The sequence below is a fragment of the Pholcus phalangioides genome, unplaced genomic scaffold (assembly GCF_987345545.1).
Source record: "Pholcus phalangioides strain wild (caught in Gottingen) unplaced genomic scaffold, Ppha-v1.0 ptg000011l_1, whole genome shotgun sequence".
In the NCBI taxonomy this organism is placed as follows: domain Eukaryota; kingdom Metazoa; phylum Arthropoda; class Arachnida; order Araneae; family Pholcidae; genus Pholcus; species Pholcus phalangioides.
The window spans coordinates 46,260,748-46,280,495 of NW_028301604.1; the positions used below are offsets into that span (position 1 = coordinate 46,260,748).

Here is a 19,748-nt window from a genome sequence, read left to right on the forward strand (position 1 = left end):
TGTGGTATTTTTCACGATGAGTAGACAAAGTTTGAATCTGACTGCTCTCTTCATCTACTGGAACATGAAGATAGGCTTTGAACAAATCTAGCTGGCAGAAATATTTTGAGTTTCTGAGACTGTTTAGGATCTCATCAATTCGACGAATTAGATAGTTGGTGCTGGCAAGATGCTCGTTGACACCAATCTTGTAGTCTACACAGCCGTACATTCCCATCATGTTTAGGAATGACTACCAACGGTGATCCCCAATCACATGTTGCAACTTTCGATACAATTCCTTGGGATTCAAGTGTGTCCCGTTCTTGATTGACTTTTTCACGTAAGACATAAGTAATTTCGCATTCCTTGTGAAAAACTGGTGTGCAATTTTCACGTAGCTGCAACGAGACTTTGAAACCTGGGATGCAACTAACTTTTTATTCAAAAATTTTAGGATATCTAGAATAATGTTATCCATACAGTTGGTTTGTTGAACTTGTAATGTTCCCAAATCAGCTGGTTTTTGAGAGTCAATATCTTCTAGGCTTATTTTCAGGTGTCCATACGAAGTACGAAAGACTGGATAACCAAGCGGAGAATGAGATGTAGTTTGGAAAGAAAATTCATGTTCCTCTGTGGGGAATCGAACCACCAATCTCTCACTGTCCGGGCGAGTGTTCTTACCATTGAACTACAGAGGACAAATATTTTCATTCCTTAGAGCATATGTATGAATGTTGAACGGGACTGTGCATGGACAGCCTCTTAGCTCAGCTAATAGCTCTTACGATGTTATAGTGGCTTCTTAAGGCCAAGCATCTCAAGAGGAAAGGGGGCCTCACAAAAATGAGATCTTGTTCAGATTTTTGAGAATTTGCCTAGTAGGGCCTCAGAAAAATCATTTGGCCCGGGGGCCCATGATGCTCATAAGACGGCCCTGCGATGTTAGTCCCCAGATGGCGACATATAGAGAGAAATTATGTCTCTCTTCGCTGTTCATACGAAGTATGAAAGCCTGGATAATATCAGGTGGAGAACGAGATGTAGTTTGGAAAGGAAAGAGCTATTAGCTGAGCTAGGAGGCTGTCGATGTGCAGTCCCGTTCAGCATTCATACATATGCTCTAAGGAATGAAAATATCTGTCCTCTGTAGTTCAATGGTGAGAACACTTGCCTGGACAGAGAGAGATTGGTGTTAGATTCCCCACAGAGGAATGTGAATTTCTTTCTGAACTACATCTCGTTCTCCGCTTGGTTATCCAGGCTTTCATACTTCGTGCGTCCTAATAATGCATCATATTCCTCTGGAAAAACAGAGTTCTTCGTTGGATGTTTTCCCTTGGTATTCCACATTCACATCAACTTTTCTATCTGGCAGGAACACATTACCAGTGTATGATCAAAAAGCGACAGTTGAGTTGTGTGTGAAGTTATGCTTGAATATTCAGTTTATGAAATTCATCGCGTGGAATAAATGTAAATCCTGCACCTGAGTCCACTTTGAATCTTTCCTCTTGACCTTCGATGTTGATCATGATGATGTATTTGTCTATATCCTTCGGTTGTTCATAGTGTTGAAATATGTTGATAATTTGTTGCACACCATAACTTCGAAAAGCTTTGGCATTAGACACATGATTGGTTTGATTTGAATTCTGATGGATTTTTGCTCTGTTCATCTAGCATTTTCTTAATGCATACTTTTCTGAGGTGTCTCGTTTTTTTGCAGGCACTGCACTTGAGACTTTGGATTAGTTTTGCAATCATTTGAAATGTGATTATCACGACCACAACAAAGATTTTGTATATCTAATTTTACAAAGTCTACTCTGGAACTAGATTTGGAATGCTGGTGGTTCTTGCTTCTTAAATAAGATACAGCTGTGTTTCACAAGTTACTCGAGTCACGTTTTGCAGGTCTGGATTTCACAACTTTGTTGACTTCATCAAAAGTTGCACTTGTTGATTTCTTTGAAAGTTCGCGACAGTCAGTTTTTGATGCTTCAAGAGCTATTTCTCTCTTTAAGATGTCATCAAGTTCAAGAATTTCGAACTGAAAGAAAGTTGCTCACATATCGAGTTGTTCCGAATTCCATGGACAAATTGTGCACATAGGAATATATCAGTGCAAAGTTTATCTTGCATTTCCCGGTTCATTATTAAATTAAATCCATTGTGATAATTGAATGGATGACAACAATGAAAGGAATTCGTCATTCGTTAAATAATAAACATTTATTCTGTTAACTATTAGAATTTAACACAACACTTTTACAATAAATTATGACAGTTAGCTTTCTCTCTCAAAACATTTATATTGACACAGTAAAAGAACCCTCTCACCCCTTTGTCCATAAATTCATGTGCTGGTCCACATCTTCCACAAACCAAGATATCACAATTTAGTGTTGGTCTTTTATGCACCACGATCGGAGAAAACCCCAGAGTCAGGTTCACACAGGTTTGCGTCCTGAAGTGTCCATTGAAACCCCAGGCCAGCCACTGCACAGGAGGCGGACGTCGAGAGAAGTCCAGGGGCAACCGGTCTGGCTACAGATCAATCCACACAATCGACGAGACCATCACATGAGAACAGGTGACGAGATGGGAGAGGTGCCGAAGGCACACCTTTCTAGAATTAGTACATTGTTATGATTGAGAGATCACCTGGCGTATACCTCAGCAGGGCGAGACGCCTTAGAATAAGTAACTGTTTTGAATATGCAGGAAACAGTGCTGTATCTCACTATGCATCTTATATTTATACAAGAGCTTTCCCACAATGCCTCATGACGGAGCCAATCACAAGGTCCAGGGTGCGGTACTGAACTTGTATCTGATTTACATATCTTCATGAGAGAATGAAATAACATTGTAGAAAAATATATCACAATCTGGCAGCAATTACAAAAAATTGGAGATCTGGCCAGGATTCCCAACACTTAAGCCTATTGCACATTGTATAACGCAAGATATTATTGACTGTGAGATGGTCCCAGGACCCACCAATGGTGTGAAGGTAAAAATTATTACACATTTATATTTATATAACACTTCACAAAACATTTACATTATATGTCACAATTAATTCACCTCTCAACACAACAATTCAATATTTTAGTTTGACGATGACTTGACACAGTTCCCATTGACTAGCCGTGGGGACACCTCACAGGGAAAGAGAAGGTAACAAGACGAGCTATTGGGATCTCTGATATGGATGTAAACCGGAATTTATATGGGATGTCAGCAGCCTGACCACTGGTGCCGTTTTCGCCCGACAGCCAGGAGATCCCACCCCTGACTGTCAGATTAAGTGAACTAACTGGCCTGAACCGGATTGCCAGCGGGTGCCTCGGGTAGCCAATGAACCCTGGGACCTAAATAAGATTAAGTTGAATAATTGAGATTTGTAAGAGATCCCAGGTCATGTTACATCAGCTATAGACGTTTTGCATTGGTACGGTGACACGAAGTCACAGTTGATAATATCCCATCGCATAGTTGCAACATAATCTGTGATTGCTTGATTTTCCATCTGATAAGTAGACAAAAACTGATGTTGTGCCACTACTATGTTCTTTGGACACAGATGGTCTTCAAATGTTTTGATCAGTTCATAATATGTAAGCTCGTTCAGTAGGATTGACGAAACCAATGCTGCTAAAGTATAATTAGAGAGACCTACAGAGTTCAGAAATATTTGGGCACACAATTCTTTGTTGGATGATATATTTTTCATACCAAGAAAATTTTTGAAGCATTGAATATATATCGTGAAAGATTCTTTCTTTGCATCAGAAGTATCAAATGTTTGAATCATGGCCAGTTGCTTTAACTGCATCTGGGTGAATAAAAATGTTTCGAATAATTCACGTTGTTGATTTTTAAACGCACACAAAAATTTGTCGAATTGTTCAGGATCCATCTTTGTTTGATAACAAAGAGAAAGCAGCTTACCGGAATTTAAGTTTCTTTATCTCGTCTCCAATTATTTTATTTGAGGTGAGACTAATTGAAGACGTGATGTTATTATATACTATTTATTTATAAAAACATAATGAACTAACTGGATCAATTAATGTATAGAATATAGACATAACGTATCAACCGACATCGTGACCGGGCATTGACACAGGACGTAAACATATGAACAGGACAGTCTTGACTACTGTTTTTACATTTTGTTGCTAGATACAACAGTTCACCTGAAGCAAAACATTCATGTTCAACTCCTTACTTTATCCAGGCAATGCAACACGAGTAATTAGTTATGTGATTGTGTGTGTAATTAAAATAAAATATGATTGTAGCCCTGTTCTTATTATAACTCCTACAATCTTAATGTTTGTTGGTGATATGCTTATTGCTATATGAAAACTATATACAGTATAGCAGAGATTAAAAGTTTTTGCAAATTTCTTTACTGGCAACATCAAGTTTATCTTTCAGACACTTACACCTATTTGCATTTAAATGGGGCTGGGAGTGGGGACTTTCAGGTAAGAATTAACACTAAAACTTTTTAAGAGCTGCAATACTTTTCAAGTTCTCAATGCTAGAAATCTATAAGTTCTACAGAATATCACCTATGAAATTCATGGATGAACATAAAAAATGTCAGAAAAGCAAGAAAAATTCAAAGTCATTCTTACAAAAAAAATGTCTGAAAATTTTTTGCATTTTGTCTGAACTTTCGAGCTCTAGTAATCATTATATGTTGATGTACACAATTCCTCTTTCATACAAGTTTATCTTATAAATGACTTCTGCACAGGGCTGCAACTAGATGCTTGGTCACCCAGGGCAAGCATGCATTTTGATGCCCGCTTGTAATGTTGAAGGAGAGGTTTCAGAATGAAATTTGCACCCCCTTGGGTCTAGCACCCAGGGCACGCGACCCGCCTGCTCCCCACCTAGTTGCGGCCCTGCTTCTGCATAGTAACAAAGATATATTAAGCTTCTTTTTTTCAGTTGCTACTGACCAGTATAATGTTTATGCTCTTCTTGAAGGTAAAACCGGAGATGGCAACAGAATTTGCAGAAAATATATTTTGTCAGTGGGAAGATCCTCAATAAGTTGATTGGACTGAATCTCAAGAGACTTTAAACAATTGTTGTATTCTTAGTACAGCTGACAGTTATATAATAATTTGTAATAAGTCGAACTTGATAAGTGTTTAAATCAAAGTTTTTGGCACCAGACCTTTTTGCTTTTTAATATCAACATTTTCCTTTAACTCAAAGCAGTGGCGTAGCCAGGTTTTTGTCAGTAGGGGAGCGAAATATAATAAGGCGCCTTATTCTGTTCCTCATTTAGGCGCAATTGAAAAAAAAATTAAGTGTACAAAGAAACTTGTTAAAATTTCAATAAAAACTTCATTTGTTTACGTTTTGTTTTCGTGTTTATTTTTCACACAATTTTTTTAACTGAAAATAAAAATGTAAATATATATAATATTTATAGTTTATATAGTGTAAACTACAAGGTATGCGGAACGAGAAACCCTAACTTGTCACGACAGTGAAAAAAAATATATGGGTTTCTAGAAGTATGTAATATTGTTTTTATCACACATGGGATATGTTTATGCAACAGTTTTGCACTCATAAGTGAAGCTGACAGTTTGATTCAAACCTATAGGATCAACTTCCTCTCTGAGTTTTGACGCAAATTTTTGCAAGAGCAAAATTCATAATCAGAACTTTTTCCACCTTTTTTCATCTTTGAAAAGTGCTCAATAACTTTTTGAATATCAAGCTCATCGGCTAATTTCCTTTCCATCGACAATGAAGCCAATTCTGCTAATCTTTCTTCTTTCATGGTCGATCTTAAATAAGATTTTATAATTTTTAACCTGCTGAATAATTTTTCTGCAGAAGAGCTGCTGATTGGCAAAGTTAGATAAAGTCTTAAAATTTTTCCATATTTAGAAAAACTGTGTTCATTCCATGTGTAATCATGAATTTTAGCATTGTGCTGATATTCAATGCTTTTATGTCGTTCCATAGTATCTTTGCAGAGGTTTCTAAATGAAAGAAATTCCTTCACCAGTTTGTCTTTATCAGGGACGCCGGAAGTCAAAAATGATTGGTGTTGCTCAAAGTTTAAGGGACATTACTCAGTAGGGGGGGGGGGGGGGTGTCATAACACACATTTCCTCCTGACCATACGTCCCTTTTTGAACTAGAATGTCCCGTTTTTTATCCTCAATCTGTATTTGATTTCAGCGATGACGGGTAATTTAACCTACTTTTGTGGAAAAAGATTTTTGCCGCCTCAGTAATCTATGGATATCTGCCTCAAGATATTAAAAAACTACTCTAAATTTTTTATCAAGTTATATAAAATATCAACAGAATTTGCATATAGCATTTATATGCATTTTCTTTCTATTTCGGTTTGTTTTAAATTCTTTGTAAAGGTTAGTGATTCAAATTTTTTCTGGGAGAGATACCCCAGTCTCCCCCACAAAGTTTGGTTCTGCGCACGTCCCTGAGCCTGCGTACAGTATATGTAGGTTTATTAATGTTATACATACGCTCAAATACATGAGTGTATACATATACATGAACAGGGCTTGACAAATCCAAAAAAAAAAATTCACGTGCCAACAAAATATTATAGGCGCCAAGATTTTTTCCCCACAAAATCTTTCCAAAAATGTGTATTCTGACTTGTTCAGGACCCCTTTCATGCTGGCAGACAAGTCGACGTAATTTCCGATAATTCTGTACTGTCCTCAGACTTCAATATAGTTATCAGTTATCATACATAAAAATATTAGGCGTCAAAGACAATTTCTTAGTCGCCATGGTGATCTAGTGCCTGGGATTCAGATTATTTTGAACAGAAATTTTTTGACAAAGAATTTTGGAACCTAATTTTATAAATTACTATTATATGCAAGAAGACACTCTCTGAAATAAAAAAAAAAGCGTGGTTTTTTTTTTTCTCTCCAAAAAGCTTAACGACGTCTTTTCCGTCGCTTAGAAATAAAATTTAAGTTGACTGAATTTAGTACTGATAAAAAGATACAAAAATGCATAATAATAAAATAAGAAATAATAAAAAAATAATAGGCAATAATAATAAATAACAGAATTGATAACATTTTGAGAAATAACATGAGGAAACATAACGGCGGGCCACGACGAAAAGCTTCGAGGACCAAATCTGGCCATGCGTTGAAGATCCGAGGCTTACAGGGGGTCTTGGCTATACGTAATATGGAAGGCTTGAGCCAGGGGTCTTCAACGCATGACCAGATTTGGCCCTCGAAGCTCTCCTTCAACATTACAAGGGGGTGCCAAAATGCGCACTTGCCCCGGATGACCAAACATCTAGCTGCGGCCCTGCGGCAGAACCGACTTTCAAAGGGGGCATAAGGAATTTTTTTCAGAGAAATTTTGATTTACAACCCTCAAAAGACATTTAAATTAACTTAAGGTGTCATAACTTAAAGTGGTTTAAATAGCATATATGAATATCTGGCCAGCGTGGAGGATTACGGCCAAAAACCCTCTAAAAAAGAAATATGAACTCTCTGAAATAGCATATAAAAAGTATTTCTTTCGATATTTTAATTACGATGATATTTCAATTTTTCCAAATTTTTTTTATCAGCTTGGGGGAAGCCCCTACACCAACCCAATTCCTTCGTATGCGTCTGCCCCAGGGCAATGTAATCAGGGGCATAGCCAGAAATTTCGTTCGGGGGGGGGGGACCAAAGTGATAGAACAATGGATTTGGCCATCTTTTTCCCTTTTTTTGGTCATTTTCTCACATTTCGGGGGGGGGGACCAGACCCCCAAGTGCCTCCCCCCTCGCTACGCCTTTGAATGTAATGTACAATCTGGTTACTTCTGGTATTGCACAAATATGATTATACATAGTTAAAAAGAAAATATGGTCAGTTTGCAGACGATAGCTAACACGAAGTTCGTCATAAAAAAAGGAAAGTTCTGATAAAACTTGTTTATATAAAAGTGAACTTATATGAGGTGCGACCTGCTTGTTGATAAATGCCGATATGAAATTTCTTTGAGAAAAAAAATTGTAAATTTTTCTTTCAGCTCTGTGCTTTCATGTTACAAATAATGCATTCTACTGGGCAGGGAAAGTCCAAACAAAATAAAGGAACATGTTTTCAACAACAGCAGCAATGTAGGTTTTTTTACTATACTGTCACCAAGAAATAGGCAGGATATATGAGCAACAGTCACCAATCCATACTGATCAGCGGCACTCTTTTTACTTTGTAAAAAAGGCATTGCAATACAATTACTGAGTTCAGACGCCGACCTATGGGCGGGTGTGTCACCTGCTGTGCAAGAAAGATAATTGTCACCAATTGGGGTTTGGGTGCATGCTTTTATGTGCATGGATAGCCATCGGCAAAAGACAATCACGGACAGCAACTGCAAGGCCGTGGCGAGAGGGGGAACTGGGAGGTCTGGTTTCGCCCCCAATATTAGAAAAAGGCAAAGAAAAAAATCTGTTGTTCTGTCGCTTCAAACCTCCTCCGAAAGAATTTCTGGCAATGGCTCTGATAAGCTCCTTCGAATTGTTCAGAAAATTTGTTCATTCGTTAAAAAATTAGAACCTAAAATTAAGGATTTAGAAACTGACAAGAAAAAAAATATATCACACTTACGCCACGTACTATCAGGTGCCGTAGCCAGAAACTCCTTTCGTGAGGGGACGACTAAAAGCGACAGAATAGAATCAACTTTCATCCCGTACGCAAGTCCGCAACTAGATACTTGGTCAGCCGAGGCAACCAAGCATTTTGGCGCCCCCTCATAATGTTGAAGGAGAGATTAAAGAGTGAAATTTGCGCCCCCTCTAGAACAGCGCCCAGGGCACCAGACCCGCCTGCACCCCCCTAGTGGCGGCCCTGCTCGTACATGTCGGTAATTTTCTTATATGGCAGGGAAAGGTGGATCCCAAGTCCCCACTAGGTTTTCTCTCCTGTGATCCATTTTTCCCACGATCCCACACCTAGAATTCAACCGGGAAATTCCCTGGATTCTGAACTCATTTCCCGGGATCGCGGAAGTAGAATAAGGTTGAAGGACATCACATTTTTGTACTGAATTTGACATGTCTAAGAAATTTTTATCACTATAGAAGCATACATTTTATAAACTGTAATCATTGGCATACGCAAGGGGTGGGGGGTTGGGGTTCTAACTCCCCTTGAGCCAAGATTATAGTGTTATTTTTCAGGGGGAAAAGGTGACCCCCCCCCCTTCACCTCAGGAGAAAAAAATCTGAAACCCCTTCGAGACAATTCTGCGTACGCCTATGACTGTAATCAATAAATTTTGAATACAATTAATAGTATTAATTGATAAATTATTAAATTAATGAAATACACGTCGTATATTCAACCCTTTAAGCGGAACTAACAAAATATCTTTTGTGAAGTTGATCTCTCAAAAACTTTTCAATTTAACTTATTATTTATGTTATTAATGTTAGGTTTCTTCTAATTTTTTTTAAATTCCCAAAAGTATTTTTTTAATTCCAAAAATAACTTGCAAAAAAAATGTATTAATGTCTGCTAAAGAGTGGGGGATTAAACACCCCCCACACTCGAATTGACCTTTGGAAGGGGCAGAAAAGGAGCGCAAGGAATTTCTTCCAGAAAAATTCCGATTTACTAACTTTCAAAAAGCATTTAAATTAAACAAAAAAATAATTGAAAATTGTCTGTCGCCAGGCTGGAGCCTCTCAATCCGACCCTCGTGGAGGCTATGGTTTCGTTATTCCAACAGTGCAAATTTGGGATTATTTCATAATTCATTAATTTAGTAATTTATCTATCTATGAGACAAAAAGGAACGGCAGTAAAAGGCCCATGCTATATACAGCTGGGTTACAATCAAGGGTGAGTTGAAAAATTTGCCACACCATAGCTTCTAGTCTAACTTTTTGGTAAGTATTTATATGGTCCCCACATCCTGAAGCAGGGTCCCTCTTAAGCCTCTTAACTGGAATCTGACGGGCCCCCATAGTGAATTTATAGCATGGAAACAAAAACAGTGTTAGTTATCTTGGGCCCCAGGGCTGGATCACTGTCAGTCCTGTGCTTGTGGGGGGGGGGGGGGGGAGGATTATTGGTGTTGCTGTACTGTAGAAACGAGTTTTTTCTTCATGTGGAAAATATACTGTATATCATTTCAAAAAAAAACAAAAAACAACCAGGGACCATTGATAACAGGCATCCCTCATTGTATGCTTATCAGCAGCTCTTTTCACTGAGTAAAAAAGACCGACGGATTCGATTATTGATAATTGCATGTGCTCAGCGTAAACAGCCTGCAAAAAAATCTGGAGTGTCTGGTGCAGGCGCGGGCTTCACACTGGACACCGCAATTTTTCTTTTCCTACAATTTCAACAACAGGACGCAAATCCCTGGGGGGAAGGATGAATACAAGAAATATGGGGAAGTAGATGACAATGGCATTCGTTTACGGATGCCTTTTTATCCAAATAATGTTTTGTCATCCCCAGGGCTAATGAGCTAGTGCTAGACATTTTTGGATATGCAAGGTTTTCGTCAATTGATAGGTTCCCGGGGAGGAGGGGGGACAATGGTTGCTGTTGGTAGTGCGTTTAAAGAGGCGAAAAAATCACTTAAATTAATAGCGATAAAAATCATTCACATTTAACACCATCTGGCCAAAGCAAAGTTAATGCATGGCAACACCAGTCTCTCAGATCACTCATTTGCGTGAAATAGGCTGGAAGTGGGGGGGGGGAGAGAACTTTTTACAGATTATGGCCTCTGAAATTCACTAATAAAATTGAAACTATATTGAAATAGGCATTTATGGCACGAAAATTTCAAAAAAGGCATTTTTACCAAAAAAGGGCATTTGTGGCATTTTGCCTGAACTTCCGGGCTCTAATTATACCAATCATAAAAATGATTAGTATTGCTTTAGCAACACCAGCAAATATATTCTGGCGTCCCTGTGCTGCTTCTAATATGTTAGAGGTATGGTTGCATTTTTCATGAGGTTATTCTATATAGACCTACAGTCAATTTTCTATCAGTTGAACTCTGATGACTCAAATATCTGCTTGAATTGAACTTTTCTTCCTTTAAGCCGAAGTTTTTGGTTTGGTTTGAAATGAATTAAATTCATTATCAAAGTGAAGAATTTAGGTACGACATATATTTAAGACATTTTTTTTTATTTCCTACTTCCCTTCTCTAGTTTAGTAAATAAACTAACCAATGACAACCAACTTGGTCAACAGTGCTTGCAAATCTCTTGTTGCATGTATGGTCATGTCAGTAGTTTTTTAGCTCAGTTGTGAGTAATGCACAAATGCCAGAACCCATCTTGATTGTGTGTAGACTTTTCTTGAAAATATCAAAGAAGCAAAGTTTTAGATTTGAAACAAAAAAAAAAAAAAATTATTGGCCTAATGAAACGGAAAGAAATCCAAATCTCAAAAGTTTGTACGTTACATTTTTTTTCCTGAACAGGCTATTATTTTTACCGACTTTGTAAAACATGGCAATTATTCGTGCAAGACTGCAAATATGAATGAAAAGAGACAATTAAAAATTGCTGAAATCACTATAGAAATTTATACAAGTATTGAAGGTATATGTGCAATTAGTTTTTTTGTTTATCATTTATATTTTATGTATGTCCACATTAAATTTTTTTTCAATATTCTCATTTTTGTGCTCTGATTGCAAAATGTCGCTTTTTCAAAATTTCATGAGGGCAAATTTGTAAACAATATTTTGTAAAAATGTGATACTGTGGCTTTTGACTTATTGCAATTTGCCTTCGTTGGTTCCTCATAAACCAAAAGATAAACAAAATTTTGTCACCTTCCAAAATTTTGATAAGCGAGACTCCAGAATGCGAACAAATCAATTTTTTGGGAAAATTGACTTGTGGCATTTTGCTATTTGATTGTATACAACTGTATATGTTGTATACACATAGTTCAGTACCATATAAACATTTTCAGAACCAAGGAGTCATTCAAGTATTACGTCAGCATCGAGGGGGTTTCGGATTTGTTGACTTTTGATGACAATGTGGGGAGGGAAGTTTGAAGGTTGCTTATGTCATCAACCACCTCTTTTTGAAGATATGAAATATTCTAAGCTGTTGACGACAATTTTGCTGACAGGGGGTGGGTCAGTGTTTTGCTGACTTTTGCTCACAAGGGGGGGGGTCAAAAATGGCTGAAAATCTGATTACATAATACTTGAATGGCCCCCCCAATTCCTGAAATGTTGAAAATAAACCGCTCCTTTATTAGGTACTTGTTTTTTTAGGTACTTGTACTGATAGTCGTTTTCACCTTTCTTATAGTTTTCATAGCCTGGTCCAGCAGCAGAATTTACGAAAGCTCAAAAATGGAAAAATATCCACAAGAATTTGGAGCCTTTGCCTTAACGTTAGTTTTATTCAAGCAAGGCTTATAACTTCATGAGGAAGACATTCAAAAAATGCTTGTCATACCCATCGGCAATGCAAAAGTGCTATCAGATGGCCAACCTGATGAATGAATGTTTGAAATCTGTTCAAGAGACTGGTGTGGAAGTAGTCTCTATGACTATTGATGGCAGCAGCTGTAATTTTGCAACAACCAAAAAATATGGAGCCATAATATGGAACATGAAACAATATTTCAAGCATTTATTTATTCGCAGCATTGTTTCATACATCATATTTATTCCCATCGTGTTTATGCATCGTATTCCGAGCATAGTGTTTATACATCATATTTATTCCCATCGTGTTTATGCATCGTATTCGGAGCATAGTGTTTATACATCATGTTTATTTGCAGCAACGTGTTTATACATCATGTTTATTTGCAGCAACGTGTTTATACATCATGTTTATTTGCAGCAACGTGTTTATACATCATGTTTATTTGCAGCAATGTGTTTATCCATCAGTTATTTGCATCATATATCATCAAAACTATTGAATAAACAATTTGATGTTTGTTTGACTTTTGAAAATTTTTGAGTTGAATTTTGAACGGATGATTATATTTGTGAAATTTAAAAGTTGTTGCCACACGCACACAATATCTAATAAAGTGTTCTTCACTGTGTTTGCTTTATTATATCACTCTTGAGGTTTTATGTTTCATAAGTATTCAAAGTTTACTTGATGTAACTTAATCTTTGTAAAGGTTTTAATTTAACTTTCCATTCAACTTTTTAACCAATACAAACTAATTAACAGTATCCACTTAAAATAATTTAACATTGTGATTGGGGGAAATCTCCTATTTAACAAAAAAAGGAAAAAATATTTACGGGACAAAAACATTATTGTAAATTAGGATAGGATTTTAACTTCTGAAAAATTATTTTAAAAACCAGTAAACTTAAAATTATTTATTTCAGACATTCTGAATTTTCATCAATTTGTTCTAGAATTTTCATTTAATCCAAAATATTTTTCAATTAATTCCGAAATTATCTTTTCATTAATTCTAGAATTAATCGTCTTTTATAGTTTTCATCCATTTTCTGAAGATACTCTGCATACCACGGCAAAAAACTTCGCGGACCGGACTAAGTGTGCGATTACGAACTCGCCAAATTACGAAGCGCGTAAGATAACCGCTAAATATGGCAGCTTTGCTTATATAAGTCAAGTGGTATACTCTGAGCACCTGTTCGGAAGAGCGCGTGAATGGGCTTTCCCCCTCTACTTTATTTCTCCTCGATGGGCAACACGGGCGAAAAAAGCGAAGCGGCTCACGGGTCATTTCCGACCAATTACAAGAGGCGTTTCAACGGGAAACGGTTCCCTTCAATTTCTGCGGCTCACGGCGCATCACGGTTCGTTTGTAGCCAATAGGAGCCGGCAATATGAGACGTCACGGTTCTTTTCACAACGTTTGCAAAAGCTTGTTCTTGGCACTATAAGTAAACTTTCCTTAGAGCTCAGAGGTTCTTGGTAGTTTCTTGTAAGCGCGATGATGGAAGTGTAAGAGCCGCTCTTCTAGATAACGCTTACGGCCGTATTCACCGTCGAGTTTCAGAACGCGATCCAGGTTCTAAACCGCGTTTCACCTCAAAATTGGTATTCACCGCCCCTGAATCGAGATCCAAGGACTAGCTTTTTGAGCCTGAAACTGAACCTCCGATATCGGCGATCCAGCAGGGTGGATCGAGTTTCAGCGCATGCGCAGTGAGCATTATCGTCGCTGCAAACACAAACATCGACGTAGTAATGGCGGTCGTGCTGAATTGTTTTTACGATGAGCCGGAATGAAATAGGGAATTTAGAATAATTTATTAATTATAAGGTGATGAGTGACCGCGTTTAGGTATTAAATATATGTTAAATAACTATCCCCGATCAATGAAAGTCGTCAACTACTTCTTGAAGCCATCAACAAGTGACGAAAGAAGGTGAGTAATGATACATATGATACTATATGATTTCCTTCAAATCTGAACTTTATTCGCTAACAAAATGATCATTATCAAATAATGATAGAATTGTATGTGTAATATACTCATGTATTGATATTAATTACACAAATTCGTCTTTATGGTACCTGAAGCAGGGTCGTAGTGGGCTCTCTCGATGCAGACTTTTTTCTTGAGTGGGGGCCCCTGAAAGTCTTATGTAAAATAAAATGTACATTTTTGTGAGGGCTCCATTCTCTCGTCCCTTGGTAAGTGCTCCGGTTGCCCCAGCTTATTTACGGTCCTGACCTAAAGGTTAAATTGGTGGGGCATAGTGTCACGCTTTTGAAGTTTTTTCCTCTCTGAAAATATTGTATCATGGGTCTGAAAAGAAGTCATGAATATCTCTCTTGAATTGCAAGAATAGTCACTTGTATACAGTGTATATAATAAAAATTTCCCTAACCAGGACCATCTTAAGAGCATGATGGGGGGGGGGGGAAACGAGAAATTTTTCTGTGGCTCTACCTGGTAAATTTTAGAAATTTCAACCAGATCTTATTTTTGTGGGGCCCCTTTTTCTCTTGAGGAGCCTCGTACATTAAGAACTCACAAAATGTACTAGGCAAAAGCGATCATTACTGTAGTGCATTTTAATTCCTAAACAATACAATATTCACCAACACTCTAAAATATAGATTTGTGTATGAAATGTTTCATCTCTAATATGAAGATAGTTATATTAATGCCAAGCAAAATATATTACCTTTTTTTAGCTTTTACCTCTTGGCAGGAATATATTTATTACATGATATTTTGCTGCTGTGTAAACATGACATTTTCCTTCTATATTCAGTAGATTTCGCTTATAACATTCCCACATATAATATTTTCCTGCTTAGTACTCGAACTAATTTTTATTAAGATTTCCTGTTTAAAGCATTTTCCCCGCTTACATTTTTCATGGTAATTTTTTGAAAAAAAAAAAAAAAAAACTTTATAAGCAGAATCCACAGTATTTGCACAAATGAAAACACATGCACAACAAAAAATATTTTCTGTGGTGCATTCTCATTATCCAAAATCATATAATTATCAGCTCATTTCATTCTATTTGTGCATCAGTATTTTTCATATCAGTTCAGTGGTTTATTATTTACAGTTAAACCTCACTACAATGATACTTGATATAAAAATAAATCCCTCTACATCGATATTTTGAAAGTCTTGTTTGGAAATTCTTATAGTATAATGTTAAACTGCTGCCACCAGGGACGACGGAACATATCTGATTGTGTTGCTAAAGCAAATACCAATCATTTGAATGGTGTTGCTCAGCAATGCCAATCACCATTTGAACATAGCTCAAATATTGCTCTGAAAGTACTTATTTTTTAAAAAATTAAAATTTTTGAAGACATATATCCTTGGGACACTTTCCGTATGAGGAGTTGCATTGCTGTAGCTCTTTTTGTTTGTAAGTCATTTCAGGTCCAAGGGACTTTCCCATACACCCTGTATATTCATTAAGCATGAGAATAGAATGAGCATCATAGAATCTGAATATTACAACGGTAATCACAGCAATAGACTTGAGACAGTACGTTTCATCGCTGATTTCAGACGAATCTCAATCCTTTGAGTGGCATTGACAAGATATCTCTCCTCTTTATTTTAGCATTGGCAAGCCCAAATATTTTGTGAAGTTAATCCCACTCTCAGTGGAACACTTTTCCCTATACAAATGGTTCACAAACTTTTGTCAACCATGGCTCCCTTGCCTAATTCATGATTCGTCAGCGGCTATTCAGGATATATTAATAGCTATTTTCCCGTATAAAAGAACTTCAAAGCATAAATAGGTGCACAAATCAATATCTCAAGCTTGCCGCGACACCCCACATAAAGGTTGGCGATGCTTCTAGAAACAGCGACGCACACTTTGAAAGCTGGAACTACTTTTTCATAACTTTATACTCATTTACTGCTGAAAATCATAAGGAAGCTTATTGCTACTATGCCGTGTAAAGGGTTGAAATACATCAATGAATAGTCTTATCGATGTAGTCAGGGGCGTAGCCAGAAATTTCGTTCGGGGGGGGGGGAACCAAAGTGATAGAACAATAGATTTGGCCGTCTTTTTCCCTTTTTTATGCCATTTTCCCACATTTCGGGGGGAGCACCAGGCCCCCAAGTCCCCCCCCCCCTCTCGCTACGCCCTTGGATGTAGTTAAAAAGTACAAAAAAAAAGTCGCTGAGAGAGAGAGAGAAAATAAAACTTTTAAAATAGAATAAAAAAATTAGCTTTGTTACCTAAAGTTTATACCTCAAAAAAAAAAAAAAAAATCAGACTACAGAATCGTTTATTCGAGCGCTATTAAAAAAATTAAAATTCAAAGCTCAACAGAAATATAAATAAACAAACACACAGAAACATGTATTAAAAAGAACATCTCTCGTATTAAAATGAGATGCTGTATATTGAGATTCAAAGACGAAGGAAAAATGGTTCGACGTTTGTTTTTTCCATTTTTCACGACTTCTGACAGTGTGAGGGAGACTTTGTGAAAAAAAATTCATAAATGACTTCAAATAAAAAGAAAAGGTACACAACGTTTTAATTATCGCCAGGAAGTTATCGTCGAAAACACCAGGAAACCTCTCCGCTTCTACTTCCAGAACGCATGTGAATAATTTCAGCATTCTGTATTTACAGAAGACAAATCTCAACGATGATTCTTGTGCATGAAAGAAAAGATGATTCGATAAATGAGATCAAACACTGATTGCATGCACCATAAAAAAATTGAGACAATATCTCGTTCATCTCTTTTCTGCGCATACACGCATACACAAATTATACATCATGTACAATGGAAAAAGTGAAGTAAATTTTTTTAAGTAATTAAAAGTATTTTAAATCACTATTTATTTTAATTTGCGTGTTTTTTTTATTACTTTTCCGCACTGCCAATGGTAAAAGCCACTATCCACCCTCTCATAGGCATAAACTTGTATCCGGCCCACGTGCCCAAGCCCCTCCAATAATTTTGAAAAACCGGTTCAGCCCCCCTCCCCCCCCAAAAAAAAAAAAAAATTCGCGTGGATACGTTTCCCATATTTGGCTCGGAAAAACAATTTTTATGATTAAAAAAATTGTCCCAAAAAAAAGTTTAGTAAAAAAATCTGCTCGAAATTTTATTTTAATACTTTTGTTAAAATCGCAATCGACCTTTCCTTGTTTTTCTTTTTTAGTAACAATTTCTAGTATTTTTCTCACGGTCAACGACGACACTCGATCTCCAATTATCATTCTCCCTCGGTGAAAATCGTAGCTGCCCCAAAGACAGGCATCTCTGGATGGCATCTGGAGACGATACAATACCTTCTAAAGCAGATATACTTGCTCTAGAAGGTGTTGAGACGATATGGGGTTGAGGTGGTCCTTTCTTGTTCCCGCTGTCGGAAAACTCAGAAGCATCTCTTCTTCTTTTGTTTGAACGTGATCCTTGGGGGAAGGAGGCTTCCAGACGATGCAGGAGGAAAAAAAAGGTTAAAAAATAGGCCAATAATGATTGAAACCAAAACAATTGCACTCCGAGAGCCATTTTTACTTATCGAGTTCGGGAGCAAGGGCCAAAACATTTTTGACAAAATACTAAACGACTAATAACACTGAGACAAATAAACAATAGCTAAATGAAATGCAGTGAAACTTCGATATAACGATTGCGGACCAAGAAAAAATATCGTTGTAGGGAAATTATCGTTATATCGACAGGCAACATTATCATCACATGGCCTGAAATTTCTGTTGCTGTTGGCATCTTTTTTGAATCGGCGTTGTTAGTACCACCAAAAAAATGCGCTTTTGAGAATTTATTCACCGCAAAAATAATTTAATTGATTAATTGATAAATAAAATTCATTTGGATGTATTGCCCTCGTAAAGAGCTTAATCGCAACATGCCGTGGCATGACCCTCACATCCTGTAGTAGGGCCTCTACATAGTAAATTTACAGCGTGAAAAATGAAAAAATGACAAGAATCATCTCGAACCCCTGGGCTGGAGCCCTGTCTGCCCCGCCAATGTTGGGGGGGGGGCATGCAGAGGCGCCCACATGAAGAAAACATGGGGGGGGATGAAAGTTGCTGGTCGTCCCGTATATTCGAGACTCAAGCGCGTACGCAGGAGAGAGGGTGCATTGCATTGTTTTTTCAGAAATTATTGAGGGGGGGGGGCTCAGCCCCCTCACAAAATTTATTGGGGGCTTCAAATGGCTCTGTCGGACCAGGGAATTAATTTGAAATAAATTAAGTTTTATTTGAATATCAGTATTTCATCAGTCATTGCAGAAAGATAACGTGTGGCGTGTAAAACGCTGTGATTTTTCCACAAAAACTTTTGGCCTGGGCAGCAATTTTGAGAGGACGGCAAATTTTAGGGGAAACTATCGTTCAAAGTCATCGATTTTTACTCTGTGGAGGTGATGTAAAACTACATTTGTTTCAGCCCCCCCCCCCCAACTCGACAGCAATAATCTACACTCTTAATTACGGCCCTGTCCGCAGCACCCAGAAAGTGCTGCAACAAATAGATTGGGAACCACAGCCCTATAAAAATACAGTACAATATACTGTACATTCAATATAATTTATCTATAAAGTATCACAGCAATGGGGCCCCCACGTTATCAAATAAGGCTTCTGGATTGAGATGTTTTGTGGGTACCAGGACAGGATTTTTCCATCTGTTGTGAATTTATATGGTAAAAATCTGAAAAAAATTCCTCCCGAGACTCCAGCGAGGAGCACTGTGGGACCTCGGTATAACCTAGACCGCTCTTACCGTCAAGACTCCTATAATGCCAATTTCTTAAAATTCTGCTAGCTTAACTGGCAAAACGTTTACTTGTTATTAAATCAACCCGTTAATTAATTCATATTTATTCGGTACTCTGACTCAGGGGCGGTCTTAGGGCAGTGCGACCGGTGCAGTTGCACCGGGTGCCAAATGAGAAGGGGCGCGGAAACGCGTTAATTATACATTACTAGAAAAATACCTTTAAGATACGTATTTATAAAAAAACTATAAAATATATACATGAAAAATGACCGAGATGAGAAATTTTTTTTCAAAAAAAAACCAAAAAGGTTTGAGTGTAAATATCATCGAGAAGAAGTATAATTTCTTTATTCTTTATTTCTCCTCTAAGGTAAATATAATATCACGGTTATTTTTCGAATAGAGAAAATAATCGATGGGTAGTGCACCTATATACACAGCGATTTTGGTCAGATAAAAATACACACTCTCTCTCGAGCTCTTTTCGTTTA

At 37.3% G+C, this 19,748-nt stretch overlaps 1 protein-coding gene across 6 annotated transcripts in view; it reads left to right on the plus strand.

Annotated features, from left to right (window-relative positions):
- Positions 1 to 13,106, plus strand: part of LOC149080478 (regulator of G protein signaling 12-like) — a 290,792-nt gene extending 277,686 nt beyond the window's left edge. For 5 of the 6 annotated variants that reach the window (XM_089239579.1, XM_089239582.1, XM_089239578.1 and 2 more), the window contains one exon: positions 4,996 to 5,372. In XM_089239579.1, coding sequence (XP_089095705.1) covers positions 4,996 to 5,061 — 66 coding nt within the window. In that variant the 3' untranslated portion in view covers positions 5,062 to 5,372. Of the gene's footprint in view, positions 1 to 4,995; positions 5,373 to 12,341 lie in introns of those variants that run through there. The other variant, XM_089239581.1, reaches the window with a different exon arrangement.
- The last annotated feature ends 6,642 nt before the right edge of the window (positions 13,107 to 19,748 follow it).